Here is a 23,013-nt window from a genome sequence, read left to right as displayed (position 1 = left end):
GCACAAAGGCAATTTTTGCAAGTAAAAAGATTGAACAAAGGTTTTAAATGCATCATGATATGTCAATTTGAAATGATAGTAAGTAAATACATTGACTAGTACTTAGTGTTGCCACCCCGGGCCTTCCTAAGTGCTTCCAACCTTCGAGGCATGCTATGAATGAGATTTTGACAATATTCGATCTCAATTTCATTCCAAACATGTACAATTGCTGCCATAAGTTCCTCTTTTGACCTGTACGTCTGATTACCAAGTTTTTTGCATATCATAGCCCACAGGTTTTCTATAGGATTCATGTCTGGAGAGTTGGGCGGCCACCAAAGTCTTTCAATATTCATATCATGAAACCAGTTATTCACCACCTGAGCACGGTGACAGTTTGCATTATCGTCTTGAAAAATAAAGTAGTCCAAATTCTGTCCAGAAAAATGATCTCCTGCAGTTTGTAGAACTTTCCGATTCAGGATTTCCAGATATTGATCAGCCTTAACGGTCCATGTGCAAAATGCATCCTGCCAATCCCTTTTGCAGAGAAACATGCCCAAATCATAACCCTGCAAAAAAACTTTTGAGTTTCTAAAATACAAGATTTTGCAAGTTCTTATCCCTTCCGCATCCACAGTTTAACTGAGCTGTCATTCCCCAGCAATTTAAATTATTTTTCATCAGAAAATATCACATGTTCCCAATCTGTATCATTCCATGCGCCATAACGTGTGACAAACTCACGTCTAGCTTTTGCATGTGCGTCAGTTAGTCTGGGTTTTTTACGTGGGACATGTTTAGAAACATCCTGTTTCTTTAGTCGGGATACTACAGTAGCATGAGTAAGATTAACTCCCACCTCATTTTGAAGTTTATGTGCAATTTGGCGTGAACTCTTTCCTCTGTTCTTCAGTGCCATGTCCTTTATCATACGATCCAATCGAGGTGATGTCTTTTTTTTCCTGCCACAGTGACTTCTCAGTGAAGATTTTCCATGTTCTTGTTACTTTTGCAGGCAGCAGCTAACTGTGGATTGATGCATTTGAAGTTGTCGACCAATATCTCTCTGAGAATGACCATCCATATGCAAAGCAAGAACCATTCCTTGCTTACGTGGTGAAATGTCACACTTTCTGCCCATTTTTTTTCGAGAAAACACGCTCAAATACACTACACACCACCAGAACACTTCACAAATATGATAACGTATCCAAACTGTCAATAATGGACATGTAGTTGCAACATAAAACACGTCACAAGTTGCACTACTAACAATCGTTTTACAGATTCCTGACAATTGATTACAAAGCCTTGCAGCAGTAACTGATTGCAACACCCTCTAGCGGACACTCCAAACACTAAATCAACAAAAGAATAACACCACACTACGCAGTGATACCAGACCAATACTTCAATCAATTGAATTCAAGTTGCGCAGGAAAGATGCATGCATGCGAAACTCAAAATTGTCAACATCCGTAATAAGAATACAGTGATGCTAATTTTTTTTTACAGAGTGTAGGAAGGAAAGGCAGCCAGTACAATAAGAATAGACTGGAATGTGCACCTTTTTCTTTTGGTGGAGAATTGTGGATTGAAAGAAAGTTCCCATTTCAGTAGACAGAATGTCATCTGAGAGAAGGGAGGAACTTGAACAGGAAGCATTAAGCAAACTAAGGCTCCTCTTTTCATCCCTGCGATTCTTAACCTGGTGCTAATGACCCTATCTCCTGTGTTGGCAGTGTAGTTAATGTTACCGTTGTCTTTCTATTCTATGCCAAGACAGCTCTATGAAACAAATGTTGTCTGGAAATTGACATCTGTGGAATATTACGCACTGGTTGATACTTTCAAAGGAGAAAAATGTTTTTCAAAGTAACAGCAGCACCCCTCAAATATACCATATGTAAGGCCACCTATTTTATGGTGAATAAAATATCAAGATTTCTGTACAAAAACTGGGCAGATTTTGCGATCAAAAGTAATATTTCAGTGTTAAAATGGTGAATAGTATAACACCATTTTATGTATTGTGAAATTTTATGTAAAAACTACACGTAAAATAGAAGTTTCCCTTCTAATAGCACATTTATGTAGTTATCAGAGTATTAAGTTTATTCCTGTGTAAAGGTAAAGTGCTCCCCTGTGCTTAGCACAACGCCATGAAGGCATATAGGGGGTGGGGGGGTAATGCCCCACACTTTCTTGATCCGGGCGTGAGCGGGGGTGATGTGATCAGCATCACGCCCCTGACTGCCTTTACCTCCCCCCCCCCAGGGTTTCCTCCAGATACCCATGTTATTCGATGCTGGGTGGGCACCGGGGCCGCTTCCAACGTTAGAAAAGTTCCCGGATTTGAACCGGCCAGAGATCGAACCTAGGACCTTTAGCATGGTAGTCAGACGCATTACCGACTGAGCCACCCCGGCCACTTTTTTATTCCTGTGTAAAGTAGTTTATTTTTGCTTCTCAAATATTTGAAGCAGATTTAATAAATTTTCTGTGAATTGCGTAACACATGATAAATCAGACTTCAGAAAGTGTTATGTTGGTAAATAAACTTTACATTTTGTGTTTGAGTCTATTTCACATTTTCAGTTCATTTCACATCATTTCGTGACATAACGTGCTAGGAAAATGCACCTAACACCTTTCAGGAACATTAAACTTGAACATTATAACATGTTATTTCATATTTTGTGTTTTCGTCAAAAACGAAATATGCATGCCTCTAACCATAAGTAACCAGAAGAAGGCATTTTTAAATGTATGTGGCACTAATAACAATGTAGTAATAAGTCATACCGTGTTTTGTTCATTAATTTTGCTATCAAGTAGAAGAAGAAGGTGGAAGTTTAAAAATATCTTCTTTTTAAAGAAATGTGAACTTTTGCCATAATAAATGTGTTCATAATAAATGAATACAATAATTCCCCACCCCCATTTAAATTTTCTTTTATTTTACCAACTCACCAGAGGTGATTTCCAGATTACCCTTAGCTTTGAATTACTCCAAGCAGTAGATTTTATACCAGGATCTAATCTATGGCCCAGATACATCTTTATTTCTAAATTTGTAGTCTCTCCCCCCTTTTTTTCCTGCAGCAAAACATGTTGGGGTAGTTGGTGACACTGGGTCACTTACTTTTACTTTTCATCACTAACCTCTTTGGTGGAGTAGGTGGCATAACACTATGAAGCCAAAGGTTCTAGGTTGGAATCTTGAGTAAGGATGCATCTTCTATTGTTTGATCTTCTTCATTCACACTCATCATGATTGATGTAGAAGAGTTATGTAAAAAGTACAGTTACTCTAGACAAAGAATTCCCTAGCCAGTAGCCAGATAAAATAGTGCCACTTGGAAACTAAGAATAGCAAGCTTCATTTTCATGTTGTGTATGGAAAAGTAAATGGTTTGGAAATAACACTGTGGTATTACATTTTAATGGTTCCCATACTTGCATGACAGTGTGCTTAGATCTAACAATGGGCTACAACGCATGTAAGTTCACTGCATTGTTCCTTATTCTTTTGCCTTGCCAGGTGGCTTGGGCCTGTGTGCATGGTTGTGTGTGTGTGTGTGTGTGTGTGTGTTTCAGTGGCGGCTGATGAAGGGGGGCTGCAGGACTGCAGTCCCCCTAGCAAATTATATTTTGTTGCCATTAGTGCAAAAATTAAATATTTATACTTCCCCTATTTAATTTTTGCACTAATGGCAACAAAATATCTGCAGGACAGTCCTGCAGCCCCCCTTCATCAGCTGCCACTGGTGTGTTTATGTGTTTGTGTTAATATGTAAATAGTTTTTGTATGAGATTGTAATCTGTAAATTATAGGTGTAATAACAAAACATGGTTTTCAACTTTGAAGCTCCCACCTTTAGAGATACAAGAGTTGAAAATTAGAACTACAGTAGGTAGATGGATTTCAGAAATCCTCGTGTAGAACTCCGTGTGTTTTGATAATTCATCTTTCAATAAATATTTGATATCTCTTCACGTGCTACAAATAAAATATGTTAACTGATATGTGAAACACTGATGTAGCAAATCTCAGAAACATTGTTAGCAATTCTCTGTACTATTCCATCAAGCGTTAACTTTCTTGTGCGTATTTTATCTGTGATATAACTCCTCATGTCTTGTACTTTAATACATTTATTAGGGATGGAACAGATTAATCTGTACTCTCTTGGTGTTGGTAGATATAAACATATTGATGTATCGGTTTATCAGTAAAATTACTGATCAGATATATTTATAAATAACCTGTAATTTGGTGCAAATTTCTGTTATTTTTGTTTATAAACATATAATTCATATGCCATAATTTTGTAAAGTAAATGTCTAAATGTACATTTTATTTCTCAATGCAAGAATCATTGCAGTGATATGTTTTTGTATATTCACTAATGAGGTTGATGAACCATTCATGTTCTTAAAGTTCTTAAAGGAACATTTGCAATTTTATATCAGATTGTTTATTGGTGTTTGGAACTTTATCTATAGTGGCAAAATTTTCATATCAGATCAATCCCTAATATTTATAGTACTTGGATAACTTATACAGGGTGTCTGGGTTAAAAGCACACACACAAGAAAAGAAAATAAGTTTATTAAGATATTTGCTTAGAGTTTTCTTTTATCAATACAGTAACCCAATATATGCACCATGGGGAGATTCTGTTCCCTATATTCAACAGTTGCAATTGTTTACTTTCCTGGAAATGTGAAATGTGTTCTCCATCTGATGGGTGATTCATATCATTAATGTCTGCCGATGGCAAAATGGAGGAATAGTTTGATTCCCATTCAAAAATTCTAAGCACCATTCTTATTGTAGTAGAAACAAACGTAGATCTTCTTTGTCTTTCTGCTTGTAGATTGAGTCTCTATATTGTTCTCAAAGGTTCTCGTAACCACATTTTGTAGATGCAAAATAATCTAACAAGTTATTTTTAGTGTGGTTATTTTACTTTATCTTCAACGTTTTGTCCTGGTTTCCCAGAACTTTTTCAAGCTACACCAAGATATACATACAGCAACACAACCTCACATGGCTAGTCAGATGAGGTTGTGGTGTTGTATGTATATCTTTGTGTAGCTTGAAAACGTCACAGATAAAGTAAAATAAAAACCACAGATTATTTTGCATTGTAGATTGAGTGAATACACAGTGAGTGAATTGCTCAAATTCATTATTTGAATTCAGCCCCACCTCTCCCCTCTTTCTATGAACAGACTACATCCATTGTTAAATTAATGGTAAGAGGTTAGTTACTTTTTAAGCAACTGGTTACCGTGACTACTTACTTTTAGATTGAGGTATTGTTCATGATAATAATAATTACAGTAGAACAAGAATGGTTTTATTATATATGCCAGAGACCCTTAAGTGCGTGTAGCATGCAATAATATGTGTTGCAGTGTATCACCTCTAATAAAGTATGAAGGGAAATGGAAGACATGACTTCTGGTTCCAGGGTGGTGCAGGTTCACTTAACAACAACAACACATTTTACATTAGAAACTTTCTGCATGTATATTTAGTAATATGAAAAAAATACAAACAAAAATGAACATGTAAGTTACGAACAATTATACCTTACAGAATAAAGTGTTCTTTTTATACCTTTTCAAACAACCTTACATGAATTGCAAGTTATTTATACTTGTACTACACTACATAAAAATATATTGTATCTTAAGACATAAATCTTCATGAAGAAAATTTGTTTTCAAATGAAAAGTGTGTATTCTTGCATCACTTTTAAATCTAAGCTTAAAATATTTTGTTCACATGAAATCATATTGACCTTTACATAAGGATCTTTCATCTTGATAGGTCTGTCGTGACACAAATTCTGTTTGTAGGAGTGTAGATAATTTCACTTAATCTGTGCCAGGTGAATTACACACAAGTTTATGATATCTATTTACTAGATTATAGATATGTGTGGATTAAAGAAAGTATATCTTCTAATTTATTAGTTTCATCAAGATCCACAGATTACTAATAGAAATCATCACCATTGTTGTTTACAGTTTTTTGGCCTACTTTTTTTTGCTGCGATTCCCATACCTCATAATAGATTATGCCTTCTTTGGGAATAAGAACTATTTGATCAATATTAACACTGGAACTTTATTTCCTTGGCACTTTCCAAATTATTGACTTCACTCGCTCCCTTACTAGAGCATTTTGATGATTTTTGTGGCATAGATATTTCAGAGAAAGCTTACGATACTTTCCCTCCATTCCAGCCATTTCTCACCCTGTCTCCTCTCTCCCTATCATTTCCTGTTACCAGTGTATGAGATTATAATGCCTTCATGGGGGTTACAAGTAACTTTCATTAATATGTGACACAGAAGAACTTGGGAGAGGGTTTAAATTATAAAAATTAAACATCATGTGCATGCTAATGAAGATGGATTTGAAAATTCGTAATTCATCACTTTTTTTTCCAACTGTGTTTGTGCCCCAGAATAATTTTTGATTGACTCTGTAGAAGGCATCACAATACGTTCCTGTTCCAGCCTTCATGAGTGATTTTAGTTATTGTGACAGTAGATGGGTTGGGAACTTGTCAACCTACTTCGATCATATCAATTACTATTGTATGTAATGAAAGTTCTATCAAGAGTAAGATATATTTTTGGAATGCCCTTAAATGTCCAATTTAAAATCTCACACAATTAAAATTCATCATAGTATTTATATCGTGCATTATGACACGTACCATATGATGATAGTCATTGTATTTCCTGTGCAGCAGTAAATATTCTTCTACACTTAAGAAATATCACAATTAAAACAAAACATAAGAATTCTCTTGTTCATTGTCCAAAGTATTGTCACTATTTATAAATCCATGTAGCATGTGGTTAGCACATCGTGCTACGATGCCATGGTCCCAGGTTCGAAACCTGGCCTGGGCATGGATGTTTGCGAGTGTCCATTCAAAAATTTCATCATATCATCACTCATCCCCATTTTCACAAATTAGCCAAAATGTGTGCAAAAAGCGAAATAAAATAAAGCAAATCAAAATCAAAGTATTGCATAGTACACTTAATGGTAAAAAATAAATCAGTTGCATGTTTCAAAAAAAAAAATAATTGCTATCCTGTGACAATTGGCTGTTTGTTTTGGATAGGAAGGTGGGGCCAACCCAATGCTAAGCCTGAAGAAACAGCCATCAGCCAGCCAGCCACTAACCTAAAAAAACTGGAACACACATGAATTCAATCTATGGCTAAAGAAAATAATCAGGGAATTGCAAAAATATATATCCTGGAATAGTCTGGGAATAGTGGCTCTGGTTGTTGATTTGTAATGAATATATATTTTCACATATTTTTAAACCCTAATTTAAAACAACAGAATGCTGAAGAAAGCAGGTAATACTTTAGCATATGATGCTAACACTTCAAGCTTTCCTGGGGACGAATGATGAATAGATTCTCTTGGGCTATTGCCCAGGTGAGTTCCGGAAAAATTCTCAAGCTTTTGAGAGCTAATGTCACTTGCATCTTCACTTCTACCCTGAAAATGAGAGTGGCACTAACTATGGAAAGCTTGAAAACTGTTCCAGAACTCACCTGATCGATAACCCAATAGAACCTGTTCATCATTTAACATTTGATGTTTCTTGTAACCCGAACTATTGCTTTCATACTTTCTTAAAATATATCCTGTATACAAAGTGAGTTAAATTGCCTGATAAATGAGGAAAAGGCAGGGAGTTTGTTTCAATGAGATGAGTGGGAATATTGTAAGAAGCGCATAAATTTAGGGTTTAGATGAAACTAAAATTATTGGCTGAGTATCAGTGCAGATACTTTTACATAGGTCATTTGTCATGCTAGTTAACCTATGTGAAAGTTGTTGTCATGGTTGCAAGTAACTTGAAGCCAACATCTATTTCAATGAAAGCATTGACATTTAATTCTTTATTCATGGTGGTCCACCAAGAATGGAAAACCCCAGTCAACCAATATGACATCCTTTTGACATCTTCGTATTGGAATTCATCAAATCTAGGTTTATGAAGGTAAGGCCTCGTGACCTAATTGAGAAAAACATCAGTCTGCATCTTGTGCCACTCACAGTGGAGTGTGTTTTGTCGTGTGTAAAGAACATGTAGATTTACGTTAGACTGCTGTAGAATATTTGCATTCATTCTGCATATGAATATGGGTATTAATGTCAAATCACAAATTTCTTTATGATTCTAGCCTTCCTTCATTGAAATAGATAGTGATTCTAGGAACACCCTGTATGGCTATAGGTGGAATGGTTTTTGATAAAGGTACTTGCTTTGTGGATAAAATAAAGCTGATGGTTTCAGACACAATAAAGTAAACCTGTATAGTGATGAAGAAGTACCAAGATGTCGAATTATTTAATGCTCTGTATGTTCAGACCAACCTTCAAATACCTAATAAATCTAACAAAACAGAAAAGAATAGAAATAGACTAGAAGAAGTGGAAACAGATTTGTGGGTTCTAAGGGTAACTCTCCATAATGAAGTGAGTATGCTGTAGTTGGAATAATAAGAGCTTAACCTTTAAATGCCAAGATGGGATACTGTCTTGGCTGGAGCATGATGCTGATCACAAGTTTAAAAAAGAATGCCAAGATCATGAATGTGTGTGGTGGGGGTTAGCATTCCTCCTATGTGTCTTCATGACACAGGGTATCTTTACTGTTAGTAACTTAATTTTCAACGCTACATGTGCAGGTGATATTTCTCATTTTAGGCTCTTACATTAATTAGTTGTGGTTTTGCAGTGAAAAACACGTTTGGTGTAAGCTGTTGTCCTTCGCATGCTTGTGGAATGTTGATCTTTCTAACAGGAAGTGTGGACACCACAGACTTGAGTCAGGCCCATGTTGTGAGGGATAAGATATATGGAAATGTATGGATATATATACAGTTTATACATGGCGTCTGCTGACTGGGAATTCTTTTAATTCTTGGAATTATACATGAATTTTTGCACACCGAGAATTCAACATGCATGTGCCTTTGATTTTTTTTTCTTCCCTGTCACATTTGCTTTATTGAAGATTTATATTATAACTTTGAGATTTTGTACTTTTAGGAGCATGGCTACTTTATTTTAGAGAACAAAGAAAGGAGGGGGGGGCATTATCTACTTTTTCCATATCATCAGTTTATTATTTTTATTATTGTTTTCATTTCTTGATGGTAATCAGTGAATTCTAGATTTCAAGAGTGATCTCATGAGGCGATTGGCATTAACATTTATGTTGACTATTTTTGTTTGTTCTAGATGAATCATGATGTTGATGTTTTTGTTGCATAATTTTGGATCTTAAGGAAGTAAGGGGGGGAGAGAATCTTTTTTAGACATTCAAGAGCAATAATCATTTACTCGTGTGTTAATTGTTAGTTTTTGACATCTCTGAACAAGTGGGTGGGTGGAAATTATTCATACAGTTAGTGAGTTGTAGAAGGAACTATCTGTAAATGTTTAGTACAAAATGTTAATACATGTTAATTTGGATTATAAGAATTATTATTTTTCACCTTGAATTTTTAGAAATTTTGTCTTAAAAATCTGGAATTATACTTGAATTTTTTCTTGGTCTTAGAGAATAACCACCCTGATTACCACTAACATGAAACTGTGTATTGTCAAGATTGAACCGCAACACTGTGTTCATAAGTGCAGTTTCTCTGGTTTCCACTAGCTCCTTGCTGTCTACGACTTTTATCCCATTTCTGATGATCCCAGAAACTGGCAAGCATCTGCCAGGACAACAAATTAGACCAAGCACGGTCTAAGTATAAGCAGTGGCTTGGACAAGCTTGGCATGTATGTTTTTGTGTACACTTTCCTTGTGGCCTGTAAATACACGGAGAATGTTTGTGGCAACGTTTTTGTCTTTCTTGATGCATGTGTCAGTGAGATCATCCCCTTCTGCCTCGTCTATGAGCCTTTCCATGTTTCCTTCCAGATGCAGATCAAGCTGCAGGAGCTACAGGAGAAGCTCCAGTCGGAGGAGCTGGAGAAGCGGAACTTGACTCTGAAATGCGAGAAAGCGCATCATGACAGCAGCAATCTGCAGGAACAGCTCAGCAGGGCTCAAGAGGAGTTGCAGCTGATTGAGCAACTGAAACAGGTATGGACGCTTCCATTACGTTAAGCGTAATTTATCTGTTCTACATTTAAACTGAAAATACTAAATGCCTGCATTGAAAGAAGGCAAAAGATAAGTAGTTTGTAATCATCATCATGAAAGTTATTTTTAAATGTTCTAAACTGCAGAAGCAAGTAAATTAATATACGAGGTCAGACGATAAAGTAATGAGAATGATTTTATATTGTGAAAAGGAAACAAACATTGCTTGTTTATTACTAAAAGTACATCCCTCCTGCATCGATACAGCAATTGGCACGGTTGGCCAACGATCGATACGACATCTGCAAGTCTTCATGTGGTATGACTTGAAGATTGGACGTCACAACCTGTTGACTGGTCCTGTGCTCATCAAAAGTGCATAATTTCCACAGCAGCTTCACTTTCGGGAACGGGAAATAATCACAGGGGGATAAATCTGGGGAGTAAAGACGATGATTCAACACATTCACTTGTTTTCGGACTAGGAATGTATAGACAACTACTGCTCTGTGGGACCGTGCATTATTGTGGAGCAGGAACCAACTGCCTGGTTCAGGATACTGAGGTCTGATACGGTCAGTTCTCTTCCATAATCAATCCGACCACTACGATAGGAACAACCAATTACACTTTCGCCCTCTGGAACAATTTCATGATGAATAATGTCTTTGCTATCATTAAAAAACACAACATTGTCTTCACCCTTGGCTTTTCGAGCTTCATTTTCTTGCCTCTTGGTAAATTTAGTGACTTCCATTCAGCGATTTGTTAGTTCGTACAAGGACCGTAGTAAAATGCTCTGTTTTGTCCTCCACAACAATAGAATTCAAGAAATGTTTATACCAGCAAGCAGTTTTCAGAATGTCCTTCATGAAACTTGATGTTCACTCGCTGCTCCATAGCTATTACGTGACGACACCCTTGCATCTCCTTCACGACATGGCGGCATAATTCCCAGCATGCCTATCGCAAGTTCATGGGGTGTTGCCAGGTTGTGGATTATGGACCACACTACATCAGGAATGCGTTACTTCAGAGATAGAATGCACATGTGGGACAATGTAAAATCATTCTCATTACTTAATTGTCGGTCCTCGTAGCATGAAACTATAAGGTGCAACAAGTGAGAATCTTAAAGAAGTCTGACAAAAATTGTAGGTCAGATTTATTCAACTGAAATGCATGTAAGGCAACAACCGTTAGTTATGGAACTTCCTCAAGGCTGCAGCAGTGATCAAGTGAGCTTCGAAACAACATTTTGTATTTTTAAGGATGAAGCTCCTCTGCACACTTGCACCAAGGAAGAGCAGTAATTTCTTTCCCTCTGGAAGCGTAAAACCTACAGAAATTCTTCAGTAAATGGAAATTGAACTCTCATGAGTTTATGAATCAAGGAGAATGTCGCAGGCAGATGAGAGTGTAAAGAGTTTTCACAGTAGCAAATTATTGACTGCATGTTCATTCAGAAGCTTGTTGACCCACCCTTGTATAACATGAAAATTATGCTGATGTTGTACTTCGTTGGTAGAGCTTTGGCATGAAATGCAAGGAAACAGGTTCAATCTCTGGTTCACCCACATTTTTCACAGAAGTTTGTGATGTATATTTACATGTTATCATTAATACTCAGTGTTCTTATTTTACCTGTCAGAGAGCCAGAGCACAAGAAGAAACACAGCACACATACAAATAAAACTTTAAAAGTTCTGTTGTTTCACCAGCTTCCCACTGGCATTGCCATGGATAAAATGAAGTTAAGGAACAGATGTGGCCAGTAAGACTAGCATAAATAAGTATATGCCATTTAACTCCCATTATATTCTTGACAAAGTCAGTGGGAGCCTTGTGAATTTTTGAAGCAAGTCATGCTATTTTTCAAAATCAAGTCACCAAATTCAGAATGCATATCAGAAGTTGAAATAATACACGAGGGGTTTATACACATTGCAGGTAAGGTAAGGTAAAGTTCCGTGTGCATATTGCACCATGCCAGGAAGGCACGTAGGGTCATGTGGAGGTAGGGCCCCACACATTCTTGTTCTTGGCCAATTTTAGAGGCAATGTGATCATTACCATGCTCTGGCCACCCATGTAACCATTTATTTGAAGCTGGGTGAACCTGACTCACTTTATGCAGAGGCAAGATGGAAAAAGTCCAACCTTAGATCACTCACCTGTGAATCGAACATTAAGTCTCCTGCTTGGCAGTCAGATGCTCTACCAACTGGACCACTGTGGCTCCTTATATAGATTGTATTCAGTATATATTTATATTATTTAGTTGTCAGTTCTGTATATTGTTAGTGACGTGATCATTTGTACTCAAGCTTTTATCATGTAAGGAAATTTTGCAATTTTTCTCATGAAAAATTTAAACTAAATTCCTTTCACAGGTACATTTCAGCCTTTAAGCCTTTCCCTACCTACGTTCCTTATTTTGTGAACAAGAATGGTATGAAAACAAAATAACAGGTAATAGTTATTAGAAATACCTACATATAGTAAGTATGTTTATATTGACTTCTGTGGCAAGACTGTTTCAGAATGCAACATTAAAAAATATTCAAGATTTTGCCATACACAAATGCAAACTTTCACACAGTAGCAGACCTCAAGAAATACATTTTCTTAACTTTGTCATCAGGATCTTGTTTGGACTGTGCAAACATTCAGAAAATGGCATATTTTATCCTGTACCTTGCAGCTTCATATTGTTATCTGTTCTCATGAAATAGGTGTCCTGGAAAACTTATACCTAGGTTGTTTGCTTTGTAATATTATGCACTGGTAAAACAGAATTCAGTTTTTTGAAATAAAAAAAATCCACTTACCAGGAAGAGAAAACAACCTTGCAGCTCAGGTTGATGGGTGCCACTAACATTTATTTATTATTATTTGGCCAGGGAACAAACAGAAAGTAATAATATGGTATGGAAACAATACTGACAACAGAAATTGTGTCCTGGTGAAATCACAGAGCTTAGAACTTACCCACAAATTGTGCAACTGTCATTATTTATGCGTATTCTTCTTATATTAGTTGAAGCTTTTGCATGAAATATTTAATTCTTGATTGTTGTTCCAATGCATTTATACACCAGAAGATGGCTCTTATGTATATTGGATACATAGTCTACCTGTAGGGTACTATAAATTTAGTATGTTTTCCAATAAAACAAAATAATGTTGGTGGCAACCATGCATCTATCCTGCATAATTGCATATGTAAGAGGATAAAAAAAAATGAGGTTTCATAGCATCAAAGCAAGGCCCCGGTAAGCAAGATTGAATAAATAACAGTTTGTTGCCTTGACTACACACTGCGAAAGTATGTTGGTGGTTTATATGTGTGGTGACACCCTGTATGTGCTTCAGGTAGGGTGCAGTCAAGTCTGAGAGGATTTATATATTTATAGGCAGACACTAAGTTGCAAGAAAAAAAGTTTCAAAGAGGCACAGCATATTGATAAATTTTGTATGGGTACTTCACCAATATCAGTTTAAATTTGATGGCAGGCTTGACCATTTTGCTTGCATTGTGGAGGCAAGTGCTCCGTGCAGTGCACACTGCACTTCAAGATCAGTAAGTAGCAGAACAGAAGCGAGGAGTTGCGTGCATTAAGAGGTTGAAAATACTGCAGGCGAAGGCACCCTCCTTTTCATGGAACCACCTTCTGTTCTTTTGACCATGATCGCAATGACACACTGTCCTCTTAGTCACAAATCAGATGACAAGAGGTTGCCTGAATGCAATCAACAAAGCTTCCTGCCTTCCTCACTTTCCCCTTTAACCCCTCTTACAACCCTAGAGTCCTGCTGCTCACTCTGAAGTCCACACATGCACACTCTCCTACAAACATGGATGAGATTGAGCAGGCCTAGATTATGGCATAAAAGCTGAACTGTTGCCATTTGCTTTCATCATAATGAAGTGCATTATTATTAGACTAGGATTGTAGAAGTTTCAGTTGTTGTTGTTTGTATCCTGTAGGAACTGCAGGCAGCCAAGACGGAGTGCCAGCAGGAGAACACAAGGAGCCAGGAGCTGTCAAAGGAGGTGGTGAAGTTGAAGAGCTTGGTGCAGATAGGCCAGGACTCTCTCAGGGTGGAGCAGGAAGAAAAGCAGCAGTTGCAGCAGGAGATGGTGAAGCTAAAGGTAGGAGTGCACATCCAACTAACTAACTAACTCCCTAGCCTTCTTAAACCCGAAGGTTCATGGCTGCAGCAACACAGGCCTTCCATCTTTCCCTATCTTGAGAAAGTTCTATATACTCTTTTCCATCCCTACCGATTTCCCTTAGGTCCATCTCAACGTTGTCCCTCCATCTTCGTCTTGGCCTTCCTACAGGTGGAGTGCACATCCTTTGAAGATAACCTGATAGCAATGTTTGCTGAAGTCCTTGAGATTAAGGCTGTGCCAGTGGTATCGCAAATTTCCCACTGACTTGGAGACTGGGGAAACCTGAAACTCAGGGAAATTAAATACCAGAATTGGATACTGAAATCACATTATGTTTTGCATAATTCATTCAGCAATGTTGAATAAACTTGATTCATGTTATTAACGTGCATATTTCAAGAGGACACTTCATTTGCACTAGTCAAATGGTAATGTTGTAGATTATTCCCAGGTAGACTATCAGTTCTAGCAGCAGGCTGTATATTTGAATTTATGTACCACAAAAGATCAATCTTTAAAAAGTACTAGTTTTTTTTTTATTTTGTGGAAACCCTGCAAAATTATTAAAAAATAAAATTTCATGAAAATATTTTTTTAAAACTTCTGTCTGCCCCTGTTTAACCCCTATGTAGAGCATGGCATGAATCATTTTTTAATATTGCCAAAACTAAATCAATGTTGTTGTTTTTTTTTTCAATTAACTATTGCTGATTTTCAACACAACTTCACATGGTTGTAGGATCATAACAGTACTACATTTAAGAATTTTTGTATTCACTTCAGTTGATTGTGGGGACCACAAGAGCTTTCCAAATAGGAATTCCCATGCAAAATTTAAATCTGCTAATTGTGGTATTAAAGGAATAACAACATTTCCCTTACCACAAGAGCATGATTCGGTTTTTTTGTTTTTTTTTTTAAAAAAAAACTATCTATGCCAAAATTGTTGTCCTACATTTTTTCAAAAGTATTTTTATTTTTTGACCATCACTGCACATTTGAAAAGTGCATGCTTGAAAACCTCCCATTCCAAGTGGTGCACCTGCACTTATACATCATATAATGCATATCTAACCAACAAACCAAACACACAATGAACTATCGAAGACTTATTACTTATCTTTACTCTACAGTATATATACTAATCTATTAAATGTATTATTTTATCATTGTATAATCTTTATATTATCTTTATTGTATTATCATGATCATTATGTGCTTTTTCTTTTTATTTTTATTCATTTATTGTATCTTTGATAAGGGTTGGTTGTAAGAACGGCCCGTGAGGCCAAAACATGCCTGCTTAAATAAAGACCATTCTATTCTATGCATAAAGAGGTCCAGTCTACTAAAAGTTGGATTCTATCTTGAATGCCAGAACCCTAAATAGGGTAAGCAAGATGCATATGTGTGTATGGTGATAGGTGCTTCATTTGAGAGAAGGTATAAGTGTCGGAGGCAACCACTAATCTGTGCTGCATGGATGAACGTTAAGAATGTGACAACAATCTATTTCACTTTCGAAGGATGGTTGGCACTTGATGTAGGTAACCCTGCATGGTGAACGTTGCCGCATCATGATCAAAAACCAGTGTTTCTGGCCCTTGCTTGCTGTATGTGATGACTGCTGGCATGTAAGGGCATAGCACACGATAACCTTTTACCATGTAAATTTTGGGTTTTTGTTACCAACTTGATACTTTTTGACTCACCTTCGCACTATCAGGATTAAGTAAATACAGTAGAGTCTCGCTTATCCGACATAAACGGTCCGGCAGAACGTCAGATAAGCAAAAATGTCGGATAATAGGGAGGTGTTAAGAAAAAGCCTATTAAACGTCAAACTAATGTTATAATTTTACACATTACGAACCTAATATAGTAATCATGTTTTACAATACAGAAAAAATTAACTGGAAAAATGAACTGACAGTTACAGAATTGTTTGAAGTTAAACACAGTACGTATGTACAGTACTTCAAAAGTTCAGTCCTGTGATGATTGAAAGACATTTTTGATCATAGTCTGCTTTCCTGATAATTGCCGTTTCTTCGCTGCCAAGTCTTGCCATCTTTGCAGCATCATTATGTCGATTCCAGTAGCTTCTTGTTGCTCAATGTCCCTGAACTGTGTAAACCAAACATACAAAGCTTCACTAAATTTTTCATAGTTTTTATTTCATTTAATGCACCCTCCGTAACTCTTGATGCACACCATTTTGTTTTTCCGTTGGTATGTCGGATAATACGGAATGTCGGATAAGCTAAGATCAGATAAACGAGACACTACTGTATTGGCAATCAGGTTTTACCTTTAAAAAAAATGAAGCTGAAAATTTTGTCTTTTTTCACATCACTAGTTTGTAGCACTCATGTCTTGTGTATTCATTTCAGGGACAGAACCAAAACCACAATGCAACTACAAATGGACCATCGAGTGAAACTTCCCTTTCCGATGTAAGTTGACAAGTAGCAGAATAGCAGTTTTGTTGTGGGAGTTTTGTGCCATTATGGAATACTAATTGATGCGATTTGTGTTGCAAATTTCTTTTTTACAGCATGAAAATGGATATCGTGCATGGATCGTGTTTAGCTTTCATCTGGTTTCTTCCGAATCCCTGTTGGAATCTTGTTTGATGTGGGAAAGACATTGGACATTCCATGTGGAGATACATATGGGTACAGACTAGAATTCTTCAGTGCCTCCCAATTTAAAGGGGAGAAATTGCATATGTTTTGCTATATTAGCCAGTTTGCAAACATGGTTGTGCACAAAGGTTAAAGTAATAATTCTTCTTGTTCTATTGTGATAAGAGTATTTTTAGAATTGTAATTCTCTTAAGCATGTTTCTTTAATCAGTGGCTAATTATCAAGCAATATAGCATCGCCTTCTTGCTTTATCTTTCATTTTCTGTAGATGCTTAAGAACTTATTTCTCAAAACAGACTGTTGTTATTTTTTATCTATCCTGAAAGTTAACACTATTTATACTAACAGTAGGTTAATTATTTTATTAGACTTCATGTCATTACCTTGGAAATTCCAGATTTTCTTTCTCATGGCTATTTAGGTAGATACACGTGTGCCATGGATGGGCATGTTTATCCAACATACTTCAGTTTGCATCTGTTTCAGTATTGTCATCATCATGTAGAGTTCTATAAAAGATGTTGCTGTACCTCCCCCTCCCCCTGTTAGCATAATGATCGATGCAATTGCTATGCGTTCCAGGGTATTTTGCAATGGCTCGATTCCCACTGTAGGTACGATACAGTGCTGATGAGCCTACCTGTATTGAGTGGGCCCACAATGTTTATTTTTTTATATATCTACAAGAAATCTCATCAATATGCATGGTCTCCACTGGCCAAGATGGAAGAGTGAAGAGACTCAACTAATCCTCAAATTCCAGGAAGTAGTAAATATAGTGCATACTTAAAGAATGTACCTGGAATCAATGTGCTTTCACTTTTCCACTCAAAAAGTATACCATAAAGCAAGTATTGCTTAAAACTTTACAGAATGGGCTTGAAATTTATTTCAAAATGCCTGGAAAAGTTGAGAAAATGAAGAGCAAACCTCTAAATGTGACATTTGTAATGTTCAACATTAAGTGAAAATATATCTGGGAAATCTTGCCACAGTAATGTCAGTAGGGCGTTGGTAAAACGGTGGACCATTTTTATAATGTGCTGTTCTTTGTGAACTGCCATTCTTTTTTTTCTCTGCCAAGGATAGATGTTACAGACTTCAGTTGGGTATGGTGATCTGTTTCCTCTCAGTGTTACAGAAATTATCTGATTTGTAGGTAGGTGTTGAAGATGAGCAATTATTTTGGTTTAACCACATTGTAGATATTTTCCATTAACCTGTAGAGCCTTTGTTACTAACCATCTTTAACTTTCAGTTCAGTTCAGTTGACGCTCAGTCGACGTCACATCCGTCACCTGACTCTGGTGCCACGACAGAGAAAAAGTCCAAGGGTAAAAAGAAGAAGGTAGGAGGTACAATGCTTCTGCTGTTCACGAAACCATATTCTTTTTATTGTTATTTTTTTGTCTTTTTCAGTTTTGCACCATGCGTGTAGTTTGCACCAATTCTAGATTTAATTTTGTTTTTGATTTTTGAAGGACATTGAGATGTGTGCATGGCACTGTTTCCATTGACGACGAGGTTTTCTGTACTCATTGTAAGACTGTTTAGTTGTAAACTTCGATTGAGATCTTTTTCAGTCTTGAATAACTGCATCTTCTTGTGTTTTCCATACAGACCACTAGGCAAGCTTCTGTTAAGCAGAGAAGGTTAGCAGGTAGGGTTGCGGTCTAGAGTACGACACTGTTTCATACACTTGTGGTTTCAGCCTTGTTACCTTTAGTTACAGCCTGCTGGCATGACAGCAGCATACATGGCTTGGGAACAAGTGGGAATTGATTTTAGTTGTTTTATTTTTATTATTTTTTGTGTGTTGCTGATGCTTTTTACTTGCTTCCGTTACAATGGTTTTCTTCTTTCTCTTTCATTTTTGTTATTGTTTGGTGCAGGTGTTTCTTTTATTTATCCACATCATACTTGCTTGTCACAAGCAGTGGTTTACAGTAACAGAGCAAGGCAAGGTTAGGGCAGAAAATGCAACTTTTACGTTCATTCATATTAACCATCTTTGAACACAAGCGAAAGCATGTTTTTTTATGTATTCATTTGTTCATTTTTACTCCACATGAATATACACATACATACATCATGCATTTTGGTTTAGTGTTCAAAAGGTGTAAATACAGGTCTTCAGTTATAGCATGTGGAATGAATCGAAAACACGAGTTATTACGGTGCATGCTGTATATTTACTCACATTTTGCTGTGCTTCTTTACCTTTGAAAACTTTGTATTTGATTCAATTAAAAATTAACTTCATTTGTATTAATGCTTTTGTTCAGAAAATTCTTTTGACTTGACTAAGTCTTTCAAGTTTCTGATAATTATTTCACTTCTTGCACAAACTTACTTCACTAAGAAAAAGTCATCAGTAACAAAAACTGTTCATAACGTTTGAACTTTCATGGAATAAAATGTAATTTTCAGAGATAATATTTTTGCACTGCACTGCACTAAATCACGAATTTTGCTAATGTATTAAATGCAAGTTGTTTATTCTTTACAGGGTGGTTCAGGAAAAAAATAAGCATGAAGAAGAAAAAGTCTATCACATCTTCATCCAGGAAGGGATCATCATAACATTTACTATAAGCAAAGTCTCTTAGACGAAGTGTAGTGGTGCGTATGATGCCCCGGATAGAATATTTACATGAGAGAAAACGCGACTGCTTTAGTTTCTGATATGGATGCCTGTAAAATGTATGTGTGTGTGTGTGGGTGTGGGATGGAATTTATGGTGCTTAATTAAGTTTATAAAAGTTATTTAGTAAACAATATGAAGCTAAATTTAACCATAAAAAATTTAACCAACGTGGGATACAGCAGTGGTGTAACTTTTGAAATTTATGCTAGTTTATAGCTCAGCTGCAGTTTTTTTATGTCATGAAACGAAGGATGTGAAACTATGCAACATCAGTTATTTATTTCACGTTTGTAATTTATCCTGTGCATTAATTGTCTGATAATTATATAAAAGTAAATGATATGAATATAGATGGGTGAATATCTTTGACAACGTTGTGCAATATTATGTGACTCGAAATATGTCTTTCACTTTTTTTTTGTGCAAACTCCAATCTGATATCTGCTTTTTTGTTACTGTTCGTTAATTATAGGGCCTGATAAATATAAGGGTAGGAAAGGTGTTTGAAATATTATTACTTGATTTCCAATTTGAGTGTTTTATATATATAAAAATGCAAACCGAAATGTGAGTCAGAAAGGCTAGTGTATGTCAAATTGTGACTTGAAGAGTGGAATTGCAACGATTGATTTAGAAATTCCTTCTTGTCTGGAGAGTTTTCCTATTTCATTTCATGATTTGACATTATATATTAGACTGAGCCAATTTCACTTTGGACTGATGATAATTCTTGTACAAGTATGAATTATTGAACATTGTAACAAATTGAAATTGTTCAAAATAGTTGTGAATAAAGGTTAGAATGAGTATAAAAATTACATTGCAACTATAGCAAGATAATCTGACAGTCCTTAAATCACAAGGTCCACTTTTGCCTCATAATTTTCCCCATACGATCCCTGGTCTCTAGAAAAATATCAACTAAATTGGCAGGCAATTTGCAACAGATATATATTCAAACCAGCTCAGTCCAAATGTATAAAGTAAGAATAGAAAGCTGGAATAGCTGATAGGTAAAAATCCTAAGATGGTAAGAGAAATTCTCATATTTCACAGCAACTCAATAGGGATGAAGGTTGCTGTACAGAAAATGCTGTATTATATAAGAATTTTTCTTGGTTTGTAAGTGTGTTCTCTTTCCTTTATATTGACATATATTTATACATTTGATAATACTATTTTATTCATATATATATTTATATATACTCTTAATTGATAAAGATGTTCACCCATCCTCTGTGCTCTGAGAGTTTCAGAATGAATGTTCCACATGATAAGCATTAGCAATAAGACTGCCACGTACGGCAGATGGATGACTGCAAGCTGAGATTCAATAGGAATATGTTATCTATTATATAATAGCTAAGAATGGATGCAGGTTTTTTCCCCAGCTTTTCTTTTTTCCCCTTTTATGGATGTAACTAGCAGTATATTTGAAACAACACAAATGTTTTTGTACATCATAGGCTAAAATTTTTCCTTTTTTAAGGAAAAGGCATGTGCTTAGTTTGTACGTACTGTAATTGGCACGTGAGATTACATTAGAAACAATGAAAAATAAGCAGATTTTGTACATTTTTCCTTTGTCATGTATCGTTCAGTAGATCTTGAAACCAAACCAAAGCACGCTGCATATTTTTAAGCAGTTAATGTTACCTTTCTTTTTCTTGTATGAGACTTTGAAACAGATGTTGGTGAATTTAGAGCACAAACGTAATTATAATTAAAAGCATGAATAACCTTTTTTTATCATATAATGAACTATAGTTAAAAACAATTGTAATTAAGTGAAAGCTGATTCTGTAGAGTCACTGTTAACAAGGAATGTGGAAGTTTTTCTTGATGATGATGGTAATTTTTTCCTTGAATACTGGAAATAAATTTATTTGAAAGTAATCATGGTTTCTAATTCAAGTGACAATCCTGTTTCTCTGATTTACAGAAATATAAGCTTCTTCAGTGCGCAATCATGTTGAGCGATCAATTCATGATCTAGTACTGGAAAAAGACAGGTGGGTTCTAGCCAATCAACGTCTGGCCATCTAAGTATTCTGAATATCATGCCTGACTGATCTTTCCATACAAACTTGTGCAGGAAGTTAGCCTTTTCTGAGGCACTACAACTGAAGGTGGAGTGCAAGGGTTGTGGTGGCCTGTTGGTGTCATGCCTGAGAAAAGGTCCAGGGCCCTGTTCCCAGGGTTCAATCTAAGAACAAGGGAGATCTCTCCTTGACCATAAGAAAGAAAATTGCAGGTCATCCTACAGTGTTACAATGTAAAGAAATTTGGATTGCTCTCATTCATGATCATTTTTAAAAAAATCATTATATTAGAGAAGTAATGAGGCAATTAATCCCCTTTATTCTGAGGTGATGAATATTTTAATCAATTTGATATCATAACATCTAATAATGAGTATGCTGTACTCTTACACTTTGGGTAATGGAGATGGTAACATTATTGTCATCCTTAAGTTGGCAAGGCCATGCGCAAAAGCCGAGCAAGTGGGCATGTGTTGACAGTGGAGGAGCGTGTCTACACAGGTTGAGCAAGGATTAGGTCTTGTTTTTTCAACTTTTGATCACGGAGTGAAGTGGACGGACTCGCAACTTATAGCATTATATAAATACAAAACAACATATTATTTTCATGGTGGTTGCGGTAAACGCGGTTTAAAATTACTTACGTGAAATTTACAAGATTTCGTAATTCCGCGTTGCACAATTTAATGGTTCAATCCTATTAATTTCGAAGATCCACTGTCTTCATTCACAAAAGGGTACGGCGTTTGAAGCGGAGATGGTACCGCGTCAGTACATTGTTTGTTCCCGGGCGGCGGTGGTTGCGATTTTTCCCGTTCGGCAGCACTGGCGCGCGCATCTTGGTTTGCGTCGTCTGCTTCCTGTTGTCCGGTGGCGTTGCAAGTTGGGGGTTGGGGGGCTGGGCCGTGTTGCTCGGTAATGTGCCGTTCCTGTTCCCCGCGTGGCTGGAGGGGGGTCGAGTATGTGTATAGCATCTTTTCTTTTTCAGGTCGGGGATCTTTCTGAGGACAGGGTGCCAAGTTGGGTGTGCTTGTCCATTGTCCAGGTTTAGTGCTGGTTTCTGCTGGATGATAGCATGGGTTTCTTTGATGGTGTTTTCTATGACAGAGCCGGTTGGGTGAAGTATGGATATGGAGGAGATGGTGTGGTTAGTGGAGTGGAGGTGTTGGGAGAGGCCTGATTTAGGTGTGTCGTTTTTGGAATCTTTTACATGTTCGTTAATCCGTTCTTGGACGGTGCGGATGGTTCTGCCAATGTAGGTGTTGAGGCATTGGCATGTGGTCTTGTAGACACCGGGGGATGCAAGTTTGGGTAGGTAGTATCTCTTGAAGTTGGGTAGTGCCCTTCCGATTT

General features: G+C 36.6%; 1 protein-coding gene across 7 annotated transcripts in view; it reads left to right on the top strand.

The window, feature by feature from the left end:
* Positions 1-21,514, top strand: part of alt (SMC superfamily domain-containing protein aluminum tubes) — a 233,372-nt gene extending 211,858 nt beyond the window's left edge. For 5 of the 7 annotated variants that reach the window (XM_083118594.1, XM_083118597.1, XM_083118600.1 and 2 more), the window contains 5 exons: positions 9,978-10,142; positions 14,134-14,298; positions 16,716-16,778; positions 18,592-18,631; positions 19,481-21,514. In XM_083118594.1, the coding sequence (XP_082974720.1) occupies positions 9,978-10,142; positions 14,134-14,298; positions 16,716-16,778; positions 18,592-18,631; positions 19,481-19,554 (507 nt within the window). In that variant the 3' untranslated portion in view covers positions 19,555-21,514. Of the gene's footprint in view, positions 1-9,977; positions 10,143-14,133; positions 14,299-16,715; positions 16,779-18,229; positions 18,320-18,591; positions 18,632-19,480 lie in introns of all 7 variants that reach the window. The other 2 variants (XM_083118595.1, XM_083118599.1) reach the window with 2 other exon arrangements.
* Positions 21,515-23,013: the final 1,499 nt, after the last annotated feature.

Source organism: Lepisma saccharinum, chromosome 3 (assembly GCF_977018435.1).
Source record: "Lepisma saccharinum chromosome 3, izLepSacc3.1, whole genome shotgun sequence".
Taxonomy (NCBI): Eukaryota; Metazoa; Arthropoda; class Insecta; order Zygentoma; family Lepismatidae; genus Lepisma; species Lepisma saccharinum.
This window is presented reverse-complemented; position numbering and strand designations above follow the sequence as displayed.